At 41.1% G+C, this 16,310-nt stretch overlaps 1 protein-coding gene across 1 annotated transcript in view; it reads left to right on the top strand.

Annotated features, from left to right (window-relative positions):
* Positions 1-10,140, top strand: part of SHISA7 (shisa family member 7) — a 36,761-nt gene extending 26,621 nt beyond the window's left edge. The window contains 3 exon segments of the mRNA XM_044278556.1: positions 1,823-1,882; positions 7,837-7,992; positions 9,554-10,140. Of these exon segments, the coding sequence (XP_044134491.1) occupies positions 1,823-1,882; positions 7,837-7,992; positions 9,554-10,140 (803 nt within the window).
* The last annotated feature ends 6,170 nt before the right edge of the window (positions 10,141-16,310 follow it).

Below are 16,310 nucleotides of genomic sequence, written 5' to 3'. Positions count from 1 at the left end.
ATCTAAATTCAGAATAGGGTAGGTAGTGGATGGTAAAGATTAGAGATGAGCGAACTTCTGGTTTAGAAGTTTGGGTTTGGGCTGCCTCTAAAGTTATTTTGTTATGCATTCTGTCCTTAAATTGTGTTATGGTCTGTGGTCATGGGGTACATAGCGCAATGCTGCGGTAACCCCAACCCAAACGGGAACTTTTAAAACAGATCGCTCATCCCTAGTAAAGATACCACCTAAATATGAACTGGCCATGGTCAATATACAATTCTAGCCCCCATTGCTGAACAATCAGACCACTTTGAGATTGTGCCAATAGGCCCATAGTGACATCATTAGGCCTCTTTTCAGATGAGCAAGTTCCATGCATCGGACTCACAATGTGAGTATGTGCGGCAGGCAGCTCCCGTCCTGACCTCCCAGCACTGACGGGTCGCCTAGCATTATATTGATTTATAATGCTATGTAACCCTTAGAGTTCTGGAATGTATTGGATAACACTGACATAATGCGACCTGGTGAGTGCTGGGAGGTCAGGACGGGAGCTGCCACATACTCACACTGCGAGTCCGAAATAGGGCCTTAAAGTTATAGTTTGGTTTTCCCTCACCCAGAGCAAGGATTGTGACAAAATATTACTCCGGATTCAATGTCCCTTCAGTCTAGGCATCGCATAGAAATTAGGGGGCAGGTGAGGAACTTTGACAGTAAGTACATTTTGAAGGGTTTTTGTGTTCCCAAATATAGGGCGAATTTTCAAGGCCAGTATTCCATAATTCCAGCTTCAAAAAAAAAATAGGACATTGCGACTTTTGGGCTAATTTGCCCAAAAATTTGCAACATTTTTGAATTTTCACACCACTCGCTCCAGTTTTGACAATTGGGTGGGATAGTGACCTGGTTAGTCTGTCGAGCTGATTTAAACCAGATTTATCAACTGCGACTTTTTAAATAGTCACAAAAATTGTCTAAAACTTAGGCCCCGTTCACATTTCCGTGTCAGTGTCAAGTCCGTGAAAAAAGCATACGTGTTTCAACTGTGAAGGATCAGTGGTTGGTCCGTGTGTCCTTTTTTTACCATCCGTGTGTCATCCATAATTCACTGACGTTGCTCAGCTGAAAATTAATTTCCAAAGAATCTCCTATTAGTCTTCAGTAAAAAACTGACGCAAAACACGGACACAACACGGATGTGTGTCAGTGATTTTCAAGGATCCATAGACTTCAATGGTTGCGCTTGGTCCACATCACGGATCAAAGTATTGCATAGTGTACAACCCCTTTAAAGGGAACCTGTCACCGGGATTTTGTATATAGAGCTGAGGACATGGGTTGATAGATCGCCGCTAGCACATCCGCAATACCCAGTCCCATAGCTCTGTGTGCTTTTATTGTGTAAAAAAACAATTTGATACATATGCAAATTAACCTGAGATTAGTCCTGTACGTGAGATGAGTCAGTCATCTCAGGTTAATTTGCATATGTATCAAATTGTTTTTTTTACACAATAAAAGCACACAGAGCTATGGGGACTGGATATTGCAGATGTGCTAGCGGCGATCTAGCAGTCCATGTCCTCAGCTCTATACACAAAATCCCGTTGACAGGTTCCCTTTAAGACTGTTGAATGCAACCCCCGTTTTAGTAAATCTGCCCCTGTCTTCATTACAATTCATTTATTATTAGTTGAAAGTGCATGTGGAATCATGAAACTAGATTGGTAAAAGCCTGGACATAAAGTAATTGCAATTATAAATGCCACACACATAAACAATAAGAATATTGGACTTGAATACATTGTCGAATTGCATATATTTATCTTTTTTCTAGATAATATGCACCATAATTTCATCCTTACTGTTAACAGCCCAAAGCATGCAGCCACATTAGGTAAGTTATACATTTATCAGTCAAAATGATGTCTTCTTAAAGAGCACCTGCTGGATAGGGTTGACTCTGCTGATTAAAATGATACCTGTCTTGTGGAAATCGGCCAAGAAAAAAAGACAGGTGCTGATTGTAAGGCCTCATGCACACGACCGTTGTTTGGGTCCGCATCCGAGCCGCCGTTTTGGCGGCTTGGATGCAGACCCATTCGCTTCAATGGGGCCGCAAAAGATGTGGACAGCACTCCGTGTGCTGTCCGCATCCGTTGCTCCGTTCCGCAGCCCAGCAAAAAAAATATAACATGTCCTATTCTTGTCCGCGCTTTGCGGACAAGAATAGGCATTTTTTTGACGGCCGCCCGCAAATTGCGGAAGGCACACGGACAGCTTAAATTTTTTGCAGATCCGCGATTTGCAGACCGCAAAAAACGGCACGGTCGTGTATTTGAGGCCTAACTGAGGTCTTCGGTGTACTGAGGGGACGTGGTCAGCAGTGAAAAGCTGAGGAGTTGACGTGCACCAAGTGACTAGGTCCCACCCATCAGTGCACTGAGGTATTATTGATTTGCATAAAGTGTTTTATGTTTTTTGTTTTTTTTTGCAGGAACCCTGCATCCAATTTTCACAAGTTAGGTATCATTACAATCAGAAGACACAACCCTACCAGGCAGTATGACTGGTTTATTAAGGTTGATACTGCTGACAGGTGCTCTTTAAGGATAGATGTTTTCAATATATCATAAGATTTACATCTCTGACAGCATATACTAAAATACAGCTTTGCCATGATTCTGACTTCGCCGTTGTGAAAGCATTGCTCTTCTAGTTTCTAGTGAATATTAAGAAACATATAAAAGTATTCTAATCAAGAATAGTCAAAATCTACATGGATGGTCTACTTTGCTCATCAATTGCCGTTTTCTAAAACAGCCTACAAAAATAGCATTGTGAAATTTGTAATTATGTTTTTTTATTGTAGAGTTTTTCTCAAATCATACACTGAGGCCCGCAGTCATAAAATGTAAAAAATATACCGCTTTGTAAGATATGTTGATTACCTGTTTTTCCCAAAGGGCTCATTCAGATGAGCAGTGTAAGGCTACTTTCACACTAGCATTTCTATTTTCCGGTATTGAGATCCGTCATAGGATCTCAATACCGGACTAAAACGTTTCCGTTTTGTCCCCATTTTGTACCCCATTCAATGTCAATCTATGTAGCATCAGCATGTCATATGTTTTTCACATTCAACAAAAAAACTGAAGACTACCCAGGGGTGGGATTCAAATTTTTAACAACAGATTCCCTACTTAACGGTGGACACGCGGCGTCACGACACATGTTTACATATAAATACGCCATATATATGCAACACACATAAATAATCATATACATGGTACACATGATGAAATCCTTGATGACTGTGTGAACAGGTTCTTATAGCAGAAAGCAACTTTTAATGTGACAGTGCCTCTCCAACCTTCTGGGCCTCTATGCTGCTGCATAGGTTGATATGCAGATATGGTAGGTCTGCCCCTGCTCTCCTATACACCTTCTCATTCAAAGAGTTCTCTTTATTTTCATGACTATGAAAATTGTAGATTCACACTGAAGGCATCAAAACTATGAATTAACACATGTGGAATTATATACATAACAAAAAAGTGTGAAACAACTGAAAATATGTCATATTCTAGGTTTTTCAAAGTAGCCACCTTTTGCTTTGATTACTGCTTTGCACACTCTTGGCATTCTCTTGATGAGCTTCAACAGGTAGTCACCTGAAATGGTCTTCCAACAGTCTTGAAGGAATTCCCAGAGATGCTTAGCACTTGTTGGCCCTTTTGCCTTCACTCTGCGGTCCAGCTCACCCCAAACCATCTTGATTGGGTTCAGGTCCGTTGACTGTGGAGGCCAGGTCATCTGGCGCAGCACCCCATCACTCTCCTTCATGGTCAAATAGCCCTTACACAGCCTGGAGGTGTGTTTGGGGTCATTGTCCTGTTGAAAAATAAATTATGGTCCAACTAAACGCAAACTGGATGGAATAGCATGCCGCTGCAAGATGCTGTGGTAGCCATGCTGGTTCAGTATGCCTTCAATTTTGAATAAATCCCCAACAGTGTCACCAGCAAAGCACCCCCACACAATCACACCTCCTCCTCCATGCTTCACGGTGAGAACCAGGCATGTAGAGTCCATCCGTTCACCTTTTCTGCGTCGCACAAAGACACGGTGGTTGGAACCAAAGATCTCAAATTTGGACTCATCAGACCAAAGCACAGTTTTCCACTGGTCTAATGTCCATTCCTTGTGTTCTTTAGACCGAACAAGGCTCTTCTGCTTGTTGCCTGTCCTTAGCAGTGGTTTCCTAGCAGATATTCTACCATGAAGGCCTGATTCACACAGTCTCCTCTTACAGTTGTTCTAGAGATGTGTCTTCTGCGAGAACTCTGTGTGGCATTGACCTGGTCTCTAATCTGAGCTGCTGTTAACCTGCGATTTCTGAGGCTGGTGACTCGGATGAACTTATCCTCCGCAGCAGAGGTGACTCTTGGTCTTCCTTTCCTGGGGCGGTCCGCATGTGAGCCAGTTTCTTTGTAGCGCTTGATGGTTTTTGTGACTGTCCTTGGGGACACTTTCAAAGTTTTCCCAATTTTTCGGACTGACTGACCTTCATTTCTTAAAGTAATGATGGCCACTCGTTTTTCTTTACTTAGCTGCTTTTTTCTTGCCATAATACAAATTCTAACAGTCTATTCAGCAGGACTATCAGCTGTGTATCCACCTGACTTCTCCACAAAGCAACTGATGGTTCCAACCCCATCTATAAGGCAAGAAATCCCACTTATTAAACCTGACAGGGCACACCTGTGAAGTGAAAACCATTTCAGGTGACTACCTCTTGAAGCTCATCAAGAGAATGCCAAGAGTGTGCAAAGCAGTAATCAAAGCAAAAGGTGGCTACTTTGAAGAACCTAGAATATGACATATTTTCAGTTGTTTCACACTTTTTTGTTATGTATATAATTCCACATGTGTTAATTCATAATTCTGATGCCTTCAGTGTGAATCTACAATTTTCATAGTCATGAAAATAAAGAAAACTCTTTGAATGAGAAGGTGTATAGGAGAGCAGGGGCAGAACTACCATATCTGCATATCAACCTATGCAGCTGCACAGAGGCCCAGAAGGTTGGAGAGGCACTGTCACATTAAAAGTTGCTTTCTGCTATAAGAACCTGTTCACACCGTCATCAAGGATTTCATCAGGGTGTCTGTCATTTTGGTGAGAAGAATAGCTATGTATGCTGTGCTATTCTTCCCGTCATTTCTGACAGAAGAACAAGGAGCAGAAGAGGCAACAGCATCCATCATCCATTTAGAGGAGGACTGGCCATAGACCCTACAAGGAAATTTCCCGGTGGGCCGATGCCCAGAGGACAGCCTAAGCCCTCCTTACGCTGCCGGCCAGGTACTGATCTGATGCTCTCAGCAATTAATGCCGGCTGCAGGTACCCTACTGATTCAACTCCTCAGGACGGTGATACCGTTGACCTCTTCAGCAGGCGCGGCAGTATTTTGTGCTGCCCTGTTTTTTTTCCAGGGCCACTTTACGTTTCCAGTCCGCCCCTGCATCCATTAGACTTCTTTACTGATCCAGCAACATACAGGAAAATGCAAGATTGCGAGCCCTTACAACGGTTGGGTTATTCCTTAATCTTGAAGAAGGTCCAGCCATTGTAAGGGATCGAAATGTTGCCGTTTCCTGTATGTTGATGGATTAATAAAGGAGGCAAATGGATGGTGGATTCTATCGCCTGTTATGCTTCTTGGATTGACTAATAGAATTGAAGACCATCCGTCTTTGGCATAAGTGAATCCAGGCTCTCCTTAGTGATATGGTGCTGTCCTTTACAATTTTGTTGGTATATCTGAAAGAATTGTCGACAGAGGTTCCTGACCGTAGTCTGAACCTAGTGACTTACTGAGATAATGACTTAGATATTTAGTTATTAGTGGATTGTTAGAGAGACATTACAAAGTACACTATAATAAGCTGTTTGAGAGCAAGGGGCCCTTTGCTGTCTGTGTCCTTCCCATAGGAGAGAACCATCTCACACAGCAAGGGAAAGATGGAGAGTCTGTAGTATGTGACATAATGTAGTATTTTCTGAGGATACCGAAGGAAGGTAGGAGAATGCTTCACCAAGTATCAATTAAAGGAAACACTCTCTCTTGGCTGTAATTTTAATTTCTTTCCAAAAAAACAATGTGAAAAGGTAAAAGTCAGAGCAACATTAAAAAGTTAAGATTGAACAAGAAAAGCATATTTTTTGATGGTTGTGTGTAATTTGGAACTTAAAGAGCATTTGTCACCATGATCAACCTTACTAAACCAAGCATAAGTAAGGTTGATCATGGTGAATAAAATGAGCCCTTATTGCTGCAACTGGATGTTCCATTGCAAGATAATTATTACATTAATTATGCAAATTAGGTGATTGAAGCACCAAGGGGCTGGCCTCCACTCAAGGCCTGATTGACAAGGCCTCACTGTTTCGATGCCTGGCCTTGAAATCTCATTCGTGTGCAGGCAAGATCTTATCGACACATGCACACATGTTATCGACACATGATCTCAGGAGGTTCTCCCCGCTGAGGTCCGCACTGCGCAAGTGGCAATAGTGGCATAGGCGCTTGTGCAGTGCAGTGCAGATTTCAGAGCTTTCCCCCTGAGATCTGCACTGCTCATTTGCCGATGACGTCAGTCTAATTCCTGGAAAAGAAGAATCTCTGCTTCATTTCTAGGTCAGCTAAGCCAAGAGTCTTCCAGGAGGAGACTGACGACCAATCAGACCATGAGGAGAAAAGGCAAAGGGTGAGAGGAGAAAGTGCTAGGCCAGCCCTCTGGTGTTCTGTTCAGCTAATTTGCATAAAAATTACAATAATAATTATGCTGTAATGGAACATCCGTTTGCTCAATTTATTCACCATGATCAACCCTATGGTATGCCTGGTTTATTAGGATTGACCATGGTGATAGATGCTCTTAATACGGTTTAGAAATTTTTGGAATTCAATTAGTTTAATTGCGATACCTTTTAAGATGCTATATCAATATGTCATATTTGTGAAATAATGCTTTGTAACTGTACATTTAATTTTTAAAAAAATTAAACCGTATGAATTTCAACTACATAAACTGGCCCTATAATAAAGTACAAAAGTACTAAAATATGGCACTCTGGAAAATGAAACCTTACTACTTTTTAAAAAATGTCTTATCTTATCCAGTCGCTCTCCTCTTGAATATAGTGGATTCATAATTATGAGTTCAATTTATTCTTACCTAGCGGTGATTAGCCATATGGCACAATGTTTTTGACCCTTTGTTCTAATTGCCCACTGAACCCTATCCATATAATATCCTGCCATCACAAAAACAGGGTCCCGAACAGGCAGTCGCGATGATGTCATTGCAATGCGACTGTCTGCGCCTCTCTACAGCCTCATATGCTTCAGGCCTAGTGGCCTGTGGCCCATAAGAGAGAAATGTGGGGAAAGGAGACATTGGCTCCTGTACCCCACCGCAGTATTCATACTCGGGGCACAGGGAAAAACATCCGGTACCTCAGCCCCATATGTTTTGGCCTGGGGACTCAAGGAATATTAATCGGCATTTTGGGCTTAAATGGCCAAACCAGGAACCACAGGCTCCTAAATGCTCTATTGTAATCTGCTATTCATTCTTGTCACTGTTGGGGGTTCCACCATTGGGGATAGGAAGTGTTGATCTTGGGATGTTCACCTTAACAGCCACAATATAAAGGCATATACTGCAGGTGGGAGTGTAAGGTTCATAATATGCATGTTTTTTCTAACATTAGCCTTTTCTTCTAATTTCTGAACTTACCTTTGCGCTCCTTACATTGATGTATCTGCTCTTTTTTCTAGACTACCGGATTAACAATATTCAACTTCCAACTTCTTCCACAAAATATAATACCATGTCCTTCTCTCGTTCCTTTCATAACCTCTCTCACTTACCACCTTCTTATGAATCTGCCATTAAGTCTGACATCAGCAGATATTCTTCTCTCAAGAGGATAGGTATGTGTTCAACTAGACTTTACAGAATTGTAGCACATTAAGAATTTGCCCAACATGATCATTGTGTGTTTTAGCAGGCTTTAGGTGTTTTTGCCCATATAATGTGTTTTACCACCTGGTGTTTTTTAATGGCATTTTTTTTTAAAGCAGTATGTGCCCCCTGTGATGTCACTACCTCTGTAAGCTGTACGAGAAAAAACATTGGTAAATAAAAAAAAAAATGCAAAAATGCCATTAAAAAACAGCAACATACATTACACATGGGTTTTTTGAAGGTGCAAATAAAAAACAACGGAGGTCTATGGAAGAAATAAATCAAGAAATGAGAGAAAAATGCCAAAGCCAGGAGCATCCCATGATTTGAAAAAAGCCACTGTCAGACAAAATGCACCCCAAGAGTGATAAAAACACTACAAGAAAATGGGCTTAATATTTCTTTTAGACTTCCATGTAACATCTAGAACTAGAATTTTTTTGCCAAAAGTGACAAAAAACTGCAGTAAATAAAAGCACCAAAACCCACCAGCCTTACTAATTGTTTCACTGACTCGTTACTTGGTAAGTCTCTAATGGTAGTTGTTTGATTTAGTCAACAGGTTAAATAAAAAGTGTATGCAAAACAGTAAAACAATAAAAAAAAATATGAAGGAGCATAAAGGCGTTATAAAAAAGGTTGTCCGATTTCAGTAGGAAAACCACCTGAAGTAAAAAATTGAGCATTACTTCCCTGACAGATCCCACACTTCGGTTTTTCCTGTTGGGCTATATTTACTGGCAATCTTTGCAGCCAGTCACTAGTCTCAGTGGTTGACATGATGTCACTATTGCAACCGGTTAAATATATCCTAGTCGGAAGAACTGGAGAGCAGAATCTGCCAGGGAAGTAAAACTCTGTCCTTTCTTCTCAAGAGAGAGAAGCCATCATCAAAGGTGTTAGACAGTAGCCTATTTCGCTCTCCCCTTTGAACACATAATGCTCAGCCAAACCATGCCTCCATATGTATAGGAAGTAGACTGGGAGTAGATGTTGGCCGAACAAGCATTTGATCATATAGTCAAATTTGGCACAAAACAATTTCCACACCACGGTTTGAAGAGTATTATCTTCCTCCAGTACAAGATATGGAAACCTGGTTTCTTTGGAGCTTGGAGAGTCCTATCACAGAATACAAGGCTAGGAATGAGGGCCCTTTAACAGTGTCCCAGGATTGGGGCAATTATTGGGAACAAATGTTCACTACATACATTTGTTCAAGTTAACTGGCTTGTAGTTTGTCGGCAGCACATCGCCCTTAAACTGGTATATGCTGCCAACAAGTATACAAAATGAATGGGAGCTGAACTGCAGGAAGCCGGCACGGCTAATACACTTTGAAGGGATCTGTTTTCTCCAGCTCCATTCAAAGCATTAGCCGAGAAAACACCTTTAATATTTGAAATGTATATTAAGCTAATGGCCTTGTCTCCAAGTAATTAATCAAATGAAATGCCTTAGATATTCTACAGGAAATTCTAAGTTTATATGGCTAACTTTATATTCTTTTGCATTATTTTCCTGAAGCAGAGAAAGACATGGATGAATTTTACTTAAAGCGGAAACACCTAGCAGAATTAACGCGTGGTACTCTCCCCCTTCATGTCATTAAGATGAACTACGAACGTGATGGCTACATGGAACAATCACAGGCACCAAGACGTGTCATGTCCCAGGAGCACATCCTTTCAGACAATCACTATCCTTCTCATCATGATTATACCATCCCCAGAGATCGCCTCATCTCTCAAGAACGTCTTCTTTCTCGAGAGGTCTTGCACTCACAGGAGCATCTGCTGTCTCCTGAAAGAATGCACCATCGTGGGCCAACACCGTTCCACGAAATGCGTCTTGGGCACCAGAAAGCCCTTTCTCACACCAATGTTTGTGTTAGCACACCAATGCTAGACCGACACCACATGATCAAAATGAATTCGCACCCAACTTCTTCCAATTCTCCCAAGACTACATGGGATATGGCTAACCACACTGCCAATCGGCGGCAAGCATTTGCTACAAAGCGTCAAAACACCATCGAACAACTCCAGTTCATTCCTGGCCCTCTACCCAACCAACATCTGCGTACTGGGAGCAAGAATGAGGTTACAGTCTAAGCTGCTTATTTTTACTGTTTCCTTTTTCTATATTAGGTAACAAGGCAGATGATTTTGTTATGTGGCTTCCTTACAATTTTCTTATTGCTTACTTTGTAATGAGCTCTTAAAACGTTGAGAAGAGCGCTCCAGTTTCCTGGAGTAATGGGAAGAGCAGGTCTTTTTTTTTTTAAAGGTTTTATTTAATTGCTTTATCGTATGAAGCTGCCTCCACCGCCAAGTTGATGGAACAGTCATTGGCATTAAAGGATGTCAAGGGTGATGGTGTTAAAAAGCAAGATGAAAACACAGCACCTTATTTGGCTAGATGTTACTTCGAAAGCTCAAGGAAAGACTTGAGGAATGGGTAAAGGAAAAGGAGAAGAGAGTCTCAATCTTTTTTTATTGAGCGTTGGCCAGTCAAAAGATTCTTATTGAGATGACTATAACTGGCATCTGCATTTGGTAAGGGTCAGGTCAAAAATATTTGATCTCACCGAAGAGGAAAAAAACTAAAACAAAATCGGTTGCACAGTATCGTTTCTACGTAGGATGACCACGGTGATGTCTCAGAGTAGCACTACTAAGACTTTTATGGATATATGCTTGATTTCCAAACTTGATTACATCACTTTCGCAAAAGAAGGAACTCAGTCATATACAACCCAATATAACGGTTATTGCAGGCGGTTCCGTACAGCACAAACTGTGCCGGTTAATCTGTCCAACGCTAATACAATTTTTTTTCACAATGTAAGCAGCTACCATGAACTCTGTCCAATTTTGTTGCTTTTGCCTTCAATAAAAGTTAAGAACTACACTGAAAAAGCTTGCTTAGGTCTGCAAGAACAACATTTAGACCCTCCTGAACTATATAGTTTGATTTGCTCAATAGCTGCATCGTCTATTATAAAAAATAATCGAAAGAAAGCCATCCGGTTCCTTACATTGTGGTATCAACGCGTCACATGATTTGGTCATTTTATTAAGAAAAAAAAAAGGATCGTGCCATAAAGAAATCTTTATTTTATTATTATATTTTTTACCTCAATGACGTCACGCTATTTCAGACTTGTTTCTTAACTTTTTATCTCCATGCCATCACTGACATTGCTGGCAACCTGACCTGTAAAGTTCCCCCTTTCCCACTTTATACACTTCCATGGAGTTCTCTCAAACGCAAATGGCCTTAACTGTTTCAATAATATCTCCCCTCAGGCAGTACGATTATACCAGTTCCAGATTTGTGTATTCTGCCAGCTACAAACTTATAGATATGCCATGTGTGACAATTCTTTTTTTTTGCCATAGTACCAATTCAAGATGTCAAACAAGCTATAATATCCAGTTTGCCGTAAACGGTTATTCACGTGATTTATTAGGGGATTCACTAACTGTCCTGATCGACATTCATTTAAATGGAAGTGTCACATGCACAAGTCACATCTTGCTGCTAAAACCATTAATGAAATACCGAATCCATGTACAGTATAATAACATATACCCTACTGTTATCTAATGGTAACCAAACTCCATTGACTGGTGAAGGCAAGAATCTTATGTGTAGCATGATCATAGACAAAGGACTGTCTTTGAAACTAGTCATCACCTATTTATGATGCTTTAGATAGGAGAAAAAAAATCTTCCCTAGATTATCACAGGAATTGTCTTTATTTTTCCAGTGAGCTGAAAATCTTTTTTAGCATTGCCAATAGCATCGTTGAGTGCTTTTTTTGCTACGAGGGTTCCTATATACCTCCTTTTTGTAACTTGATAACTGTAAGTTCCACTGCTATTGTTGTAGAAGTTGAAATATTGATCTTTACGACCTGTTGCACAAAAGTAAACCAAACCATGGCCTGGGTCTTCAACATTTAAAGGAACACTAAAGCTGGTCATACACATTAGTCAGAAGTTGGTTGATGGTTGGACAACCAATCATCTGTTGACCGATTTTCTCGCAGACACAGCCATACACATTTTAGTCCAGATTGGCCGTTCAAATTTCCCATACGTGTTCAGTAAAAAAGGGCGATGGATAAAAGATCATTATGGGAACGTTCTTTCAAAGAAAGATCTTTCATTCATAAGTGATCGTTCTTTGACCTAAAGATCTTTCGTCGATTATCGGACAAAAATATTAAATACAGCCAACTTCTTTTCAAACGATAACGGTCTGTCTTCTGTTGACTAAAACAATTGTTTGTTGTATAATTTCAACCAACACGTATTTCGTTTTGGTTGATATCGTCCATTTTGATCAACTTTGAGACTAATGTGTATGGCCACCTTAAATCATGAAATAAAGGTTGTAAGTAAACGGGAGATCATCTTGCCTCAATTGTTTGTCAGTCTGCCGCATTTTCTGCATGTCTTGTAGAAAGAAGACAGATAGGGTTAACACGGGGGGGGGGGGGGTTAATCTTCTGCTGCTGTTTTATTTTCAGCTGGGGAAAGGCTAAGGGGTTTGGCTTAATTATCTTTTTGCTCTACTGAAGACAAGGCACTAGTAAGGAGGCTGCTGCTCCAGCCAGTTGTCATACAGCCCTACAAAGGACAGTGTAATATGAGATTAAGTAGGATCAAAGGAAATGAAAAGATAAAGGGGGGAATTGCTGGGATTTTTTTTATATTCTGTACATCTTCTTTGTTTAGTGCTCCTTGAAGCTTTTGGGAGATTTCACAATGTTGATGACCTCTGATAGAGTGTAGAACATGTGTGAGGAAACAGGTTACTTCTTAGAGCTCCTGGGTAATGTGAGTAAAGGTGGTCATACACACTTGACCAACATTGGCCAAATCTTCCAATTTCGGCAGGGCTGGTTTACTAGGTTATATGTATTAGATATTTGTCTAACGTTCATTCACCAGATATTGGGGAAAAGAAGGAATGGGCATGCTGAACTTCAACATACCCCATCCTTTGCTCTCAGGGATATAAGTCATCAGCAGAAGTGTCTGGCAGTATCTTAGTCCCCTTTCCCCATCGAGAACACACACACTTCAAACTGATCATGTATGTGCATGGGTAAGCCGAGAGGAAAAGCTACTCTTTCAGTCAACAGTGATCGAAGGTGTATGGCCCCCTCTACCTACTAACAAAACACGAGCATGGAAAGTGAACACACAGTGCCAAAATGTTAAAGGGAATATGTTGCTTTGTTCAAGTGTATCTAACAAATGGCAATGCACGCTAGCTCATTGCACCATCATCACAACTGTAAGAGAAAGCACAGGTTCCAAACGTCAGAAATAGAAGTTTGATTGATATGTAAATTAGACCGCAAAGTGTCCAGCGGGGGGAGGGGTTATTAGTTGTAGGAGTCCAGGCCCGCCTCCTGCAAGAGCCCAAGCCCTGTTCTAGACGAGTTCCCAGTGCTGCCCCTTGAGCCATTATTTTCACCCCCTCCTTTCTGATGTCACAATCGGGCCACAACTCTGCATGCCTGATCCTGTTGCGTCTCTGCGAAATCTTATGAGGTGACAGATTCCCTTTGAGCACTTGTAAGAAAGCATTTACAGTGTATCACACCCTGCACTCCAGAATTCTGGCTTTAAAAAGTCTCAAAATAGGGGTTTCACAACTTTTTGGACTGACAAAAATATGTGGCATTTTTACATCACTCACTCCAGTTTTGAAAAAGTGGGTGAGAAAACAGGCATGACTAGACAGCTATGTTAAATACTTTCATTCAGATTTATTACTGTGACTTTTTTAAAAAGTTGCACACTTAGGGGTGCATTCACACGACCCTATGTATTCTGCGCTCCGCAAAAAATACGGATGACATCTGTGTTGCATCCCTTTTTTTTTTTTTTTGAGCACCCATTGTAAAAATGCCTACTCTTGTCTGCAAAACGGACAAGAATAGGACATGTTCTATCTTTCTTGTGGAGATGCGGAATGGACCTACAGATGCGGACAGCACATGGTGTGCTGTCCACATTTTTTTGCAGACCCGTTGAAATGAATGGGTCTGTATCCGTTTCGCAAAAAAATGCGGATCGGATACGGAGCAAAAATATAGTAGCGTGAATGTGGCCTTACTCGAGTAGGGGGTGTAAAAAAAAAACTGGAGTAGCAAAGTACAGCAACACAGACTTCAAATATTAATCTCATGATAAATTCCCCCCAATGTGCCTACACAAAGTCTAATTATACAGAAACATTTAGTTTAGTTGGCCCCACAAGGAAAATAATGGGATGTAGCCACAACGATGACCACCTACGTAAGATCATGCAGATTTACCAGAATATGCTTGTTTGAGTCTAAACTTTCAGTATATGTTCACCTCTATAAACCTACATCATGTAGCATGACCTAAGGAACTCCTTTGACTGCCCCATTTAACCGCCCACCTATAGTCATTAGAATTCTAAGAAAACGATGTTATCATGACAAGCTAAAACGGCAGCAAAAAGTAATGTAGTCAGCACGCAGACGGGTAATAAGCTCCTAAAAGAGTAACGTACAGCTAACAATCGGAGAAGCACCATGGACAGCTTTGTCCAAATTAGGTCACTTATTGGTACATCAGGTGATTAAAAAAAATATCTAAAATACATTTTTAAGAAAATTTCTTTATGAAAGTCTTTATTAATTCATTCAAGTAGGTAAATTAATTGCTATTGACTACTGGGTTGAACAGCTCCCCCATGGCTGGATCTGCAGAGGGAAGCATACTTTCCTGCTCTATGTCGCTGGGTTCTGGCTCCTTCAACAACCCCCCACCGCAGCACTCTGCTCCTGTCATGTCATCATCCAGTTTGATGACAGCTGCAACCAATCACTGGCCACAACAGTGATGCGTTCCTCTTATGTCATATCAATGTGTCACTACACGCAATGGGGACGTTTCACTACTGCAGCCAGTGATTGGCTGCAGCGGTCATCAAAGCGGATGTTGACATATGGGGAGCAGACTGCTGCAGCAACAGTATGGGACCAAAGGAGCTGGAACCCAGTGGCAGAGAGCAGGTAAGAATGCTTCCCTTTGGCCACGGGTTGTGGGGTGTCTTCCCAAAAGGCTCCCAAAGATATAAAAAAACCCTTTAAGGTGGCCATCATAAGACTCAGACCGGTCGAACCCCCTGACCATGTAATGTGTATTATTGGATGATGTTGTTTCAGCAGATACAGTTGCAAGAAAAAGTATGTGAACCCTTTGGAATGATATGGATTTCTGCACAAATTGGTCATAAAATGTGATCTGATCTTCATCTAAGTCACAACAATAGACAATCACAGTCTGCTTAAACTAATAACACACAAATAATTAAATGTTACCATGTTTTTATTGAACACACCATGTAAACATTCACAGTGCAGGTGGAAAAAGTATGTGAACCCCTAGACTAATGACCTCTCCAAGAGCTAATTGGAGTGAGGTGTCAGCCAACTGGAGTCCAATCAATGAGATGAGATTGGAGGTGTTGGTTACAGCTGCCCTGCCCTATAAAAAACACACACCAGTTCTGGGTTTGCTTTTCACAAGAAGCATTGCCTGATGTGAATGATGCCTCGCACAAAAGAGCTCTCAGAAGACCTACGATTAAGAATTGTTGACTTGCATAAAGCTGGAAAGGGATATAAAAGTATCTCCAAAAGCCTTGCTATTCATCAGTCCACGGTAAGACAAATTGTCTATAAATGGAGAAAGTTCAGCACTGCTGCTGCTCTCCCATATAATCCATATAATTCCAAAGGGTTCACATACTTTTTCTTGCAACTGTATAAGAAGAAAAAAAAAAGGATTCAACATGTTCAATCGTTTCTTTCATAAGAATATAGCCACCACTATAGGTGTCCTGACAGTGGCTTATTCTCCTCTCCCCAAATCTGCAGCCAGCCATACACGTCACGCAGAGTGGCCACTGTAGGAAAATTGCAGTAATATATGCCTGCCATTAAATCAACGACCAACTATGTAAGATAATTAAAAAACTGAGAATTGTAGGTAGGTGATCATTAATGGACCTGCCTATAACTATGTATCAGGCCTCTCATTTTGACTGACAGGGCCAGAGGAGAAGACTCTACCTGGCCTTGTAATCAAGAAGGAGAGGGAGGGGCTGTCATTGGAAGTGGGAGGAGCAAGGGTGCACAGAGTGTCTTTGTTCCACCTTCCGTGCACTGAACTGCTCATTTGCATATAGGTTAAAAGTACTTTTTTTTACAGAATGAAGCAA

Source organism: Bufo gargarizans, chromosome 2 (genome assembly GCF_014858855.1).
Source record: "Bufo gargarizans isolate SCDJY-AF-19 chromosome 2, ASM1485885v1, whole genome shotgun sequence".
NCBI classification, from domain to species: Eukaryota; Metazoa; Chordata; class Amphibia; order Anura; family Bufonidae; genus Bufo; species Bufo gargarizans.
This window is presented reverse-complemented; position numbering and strand designations above follow the sequence as displayed.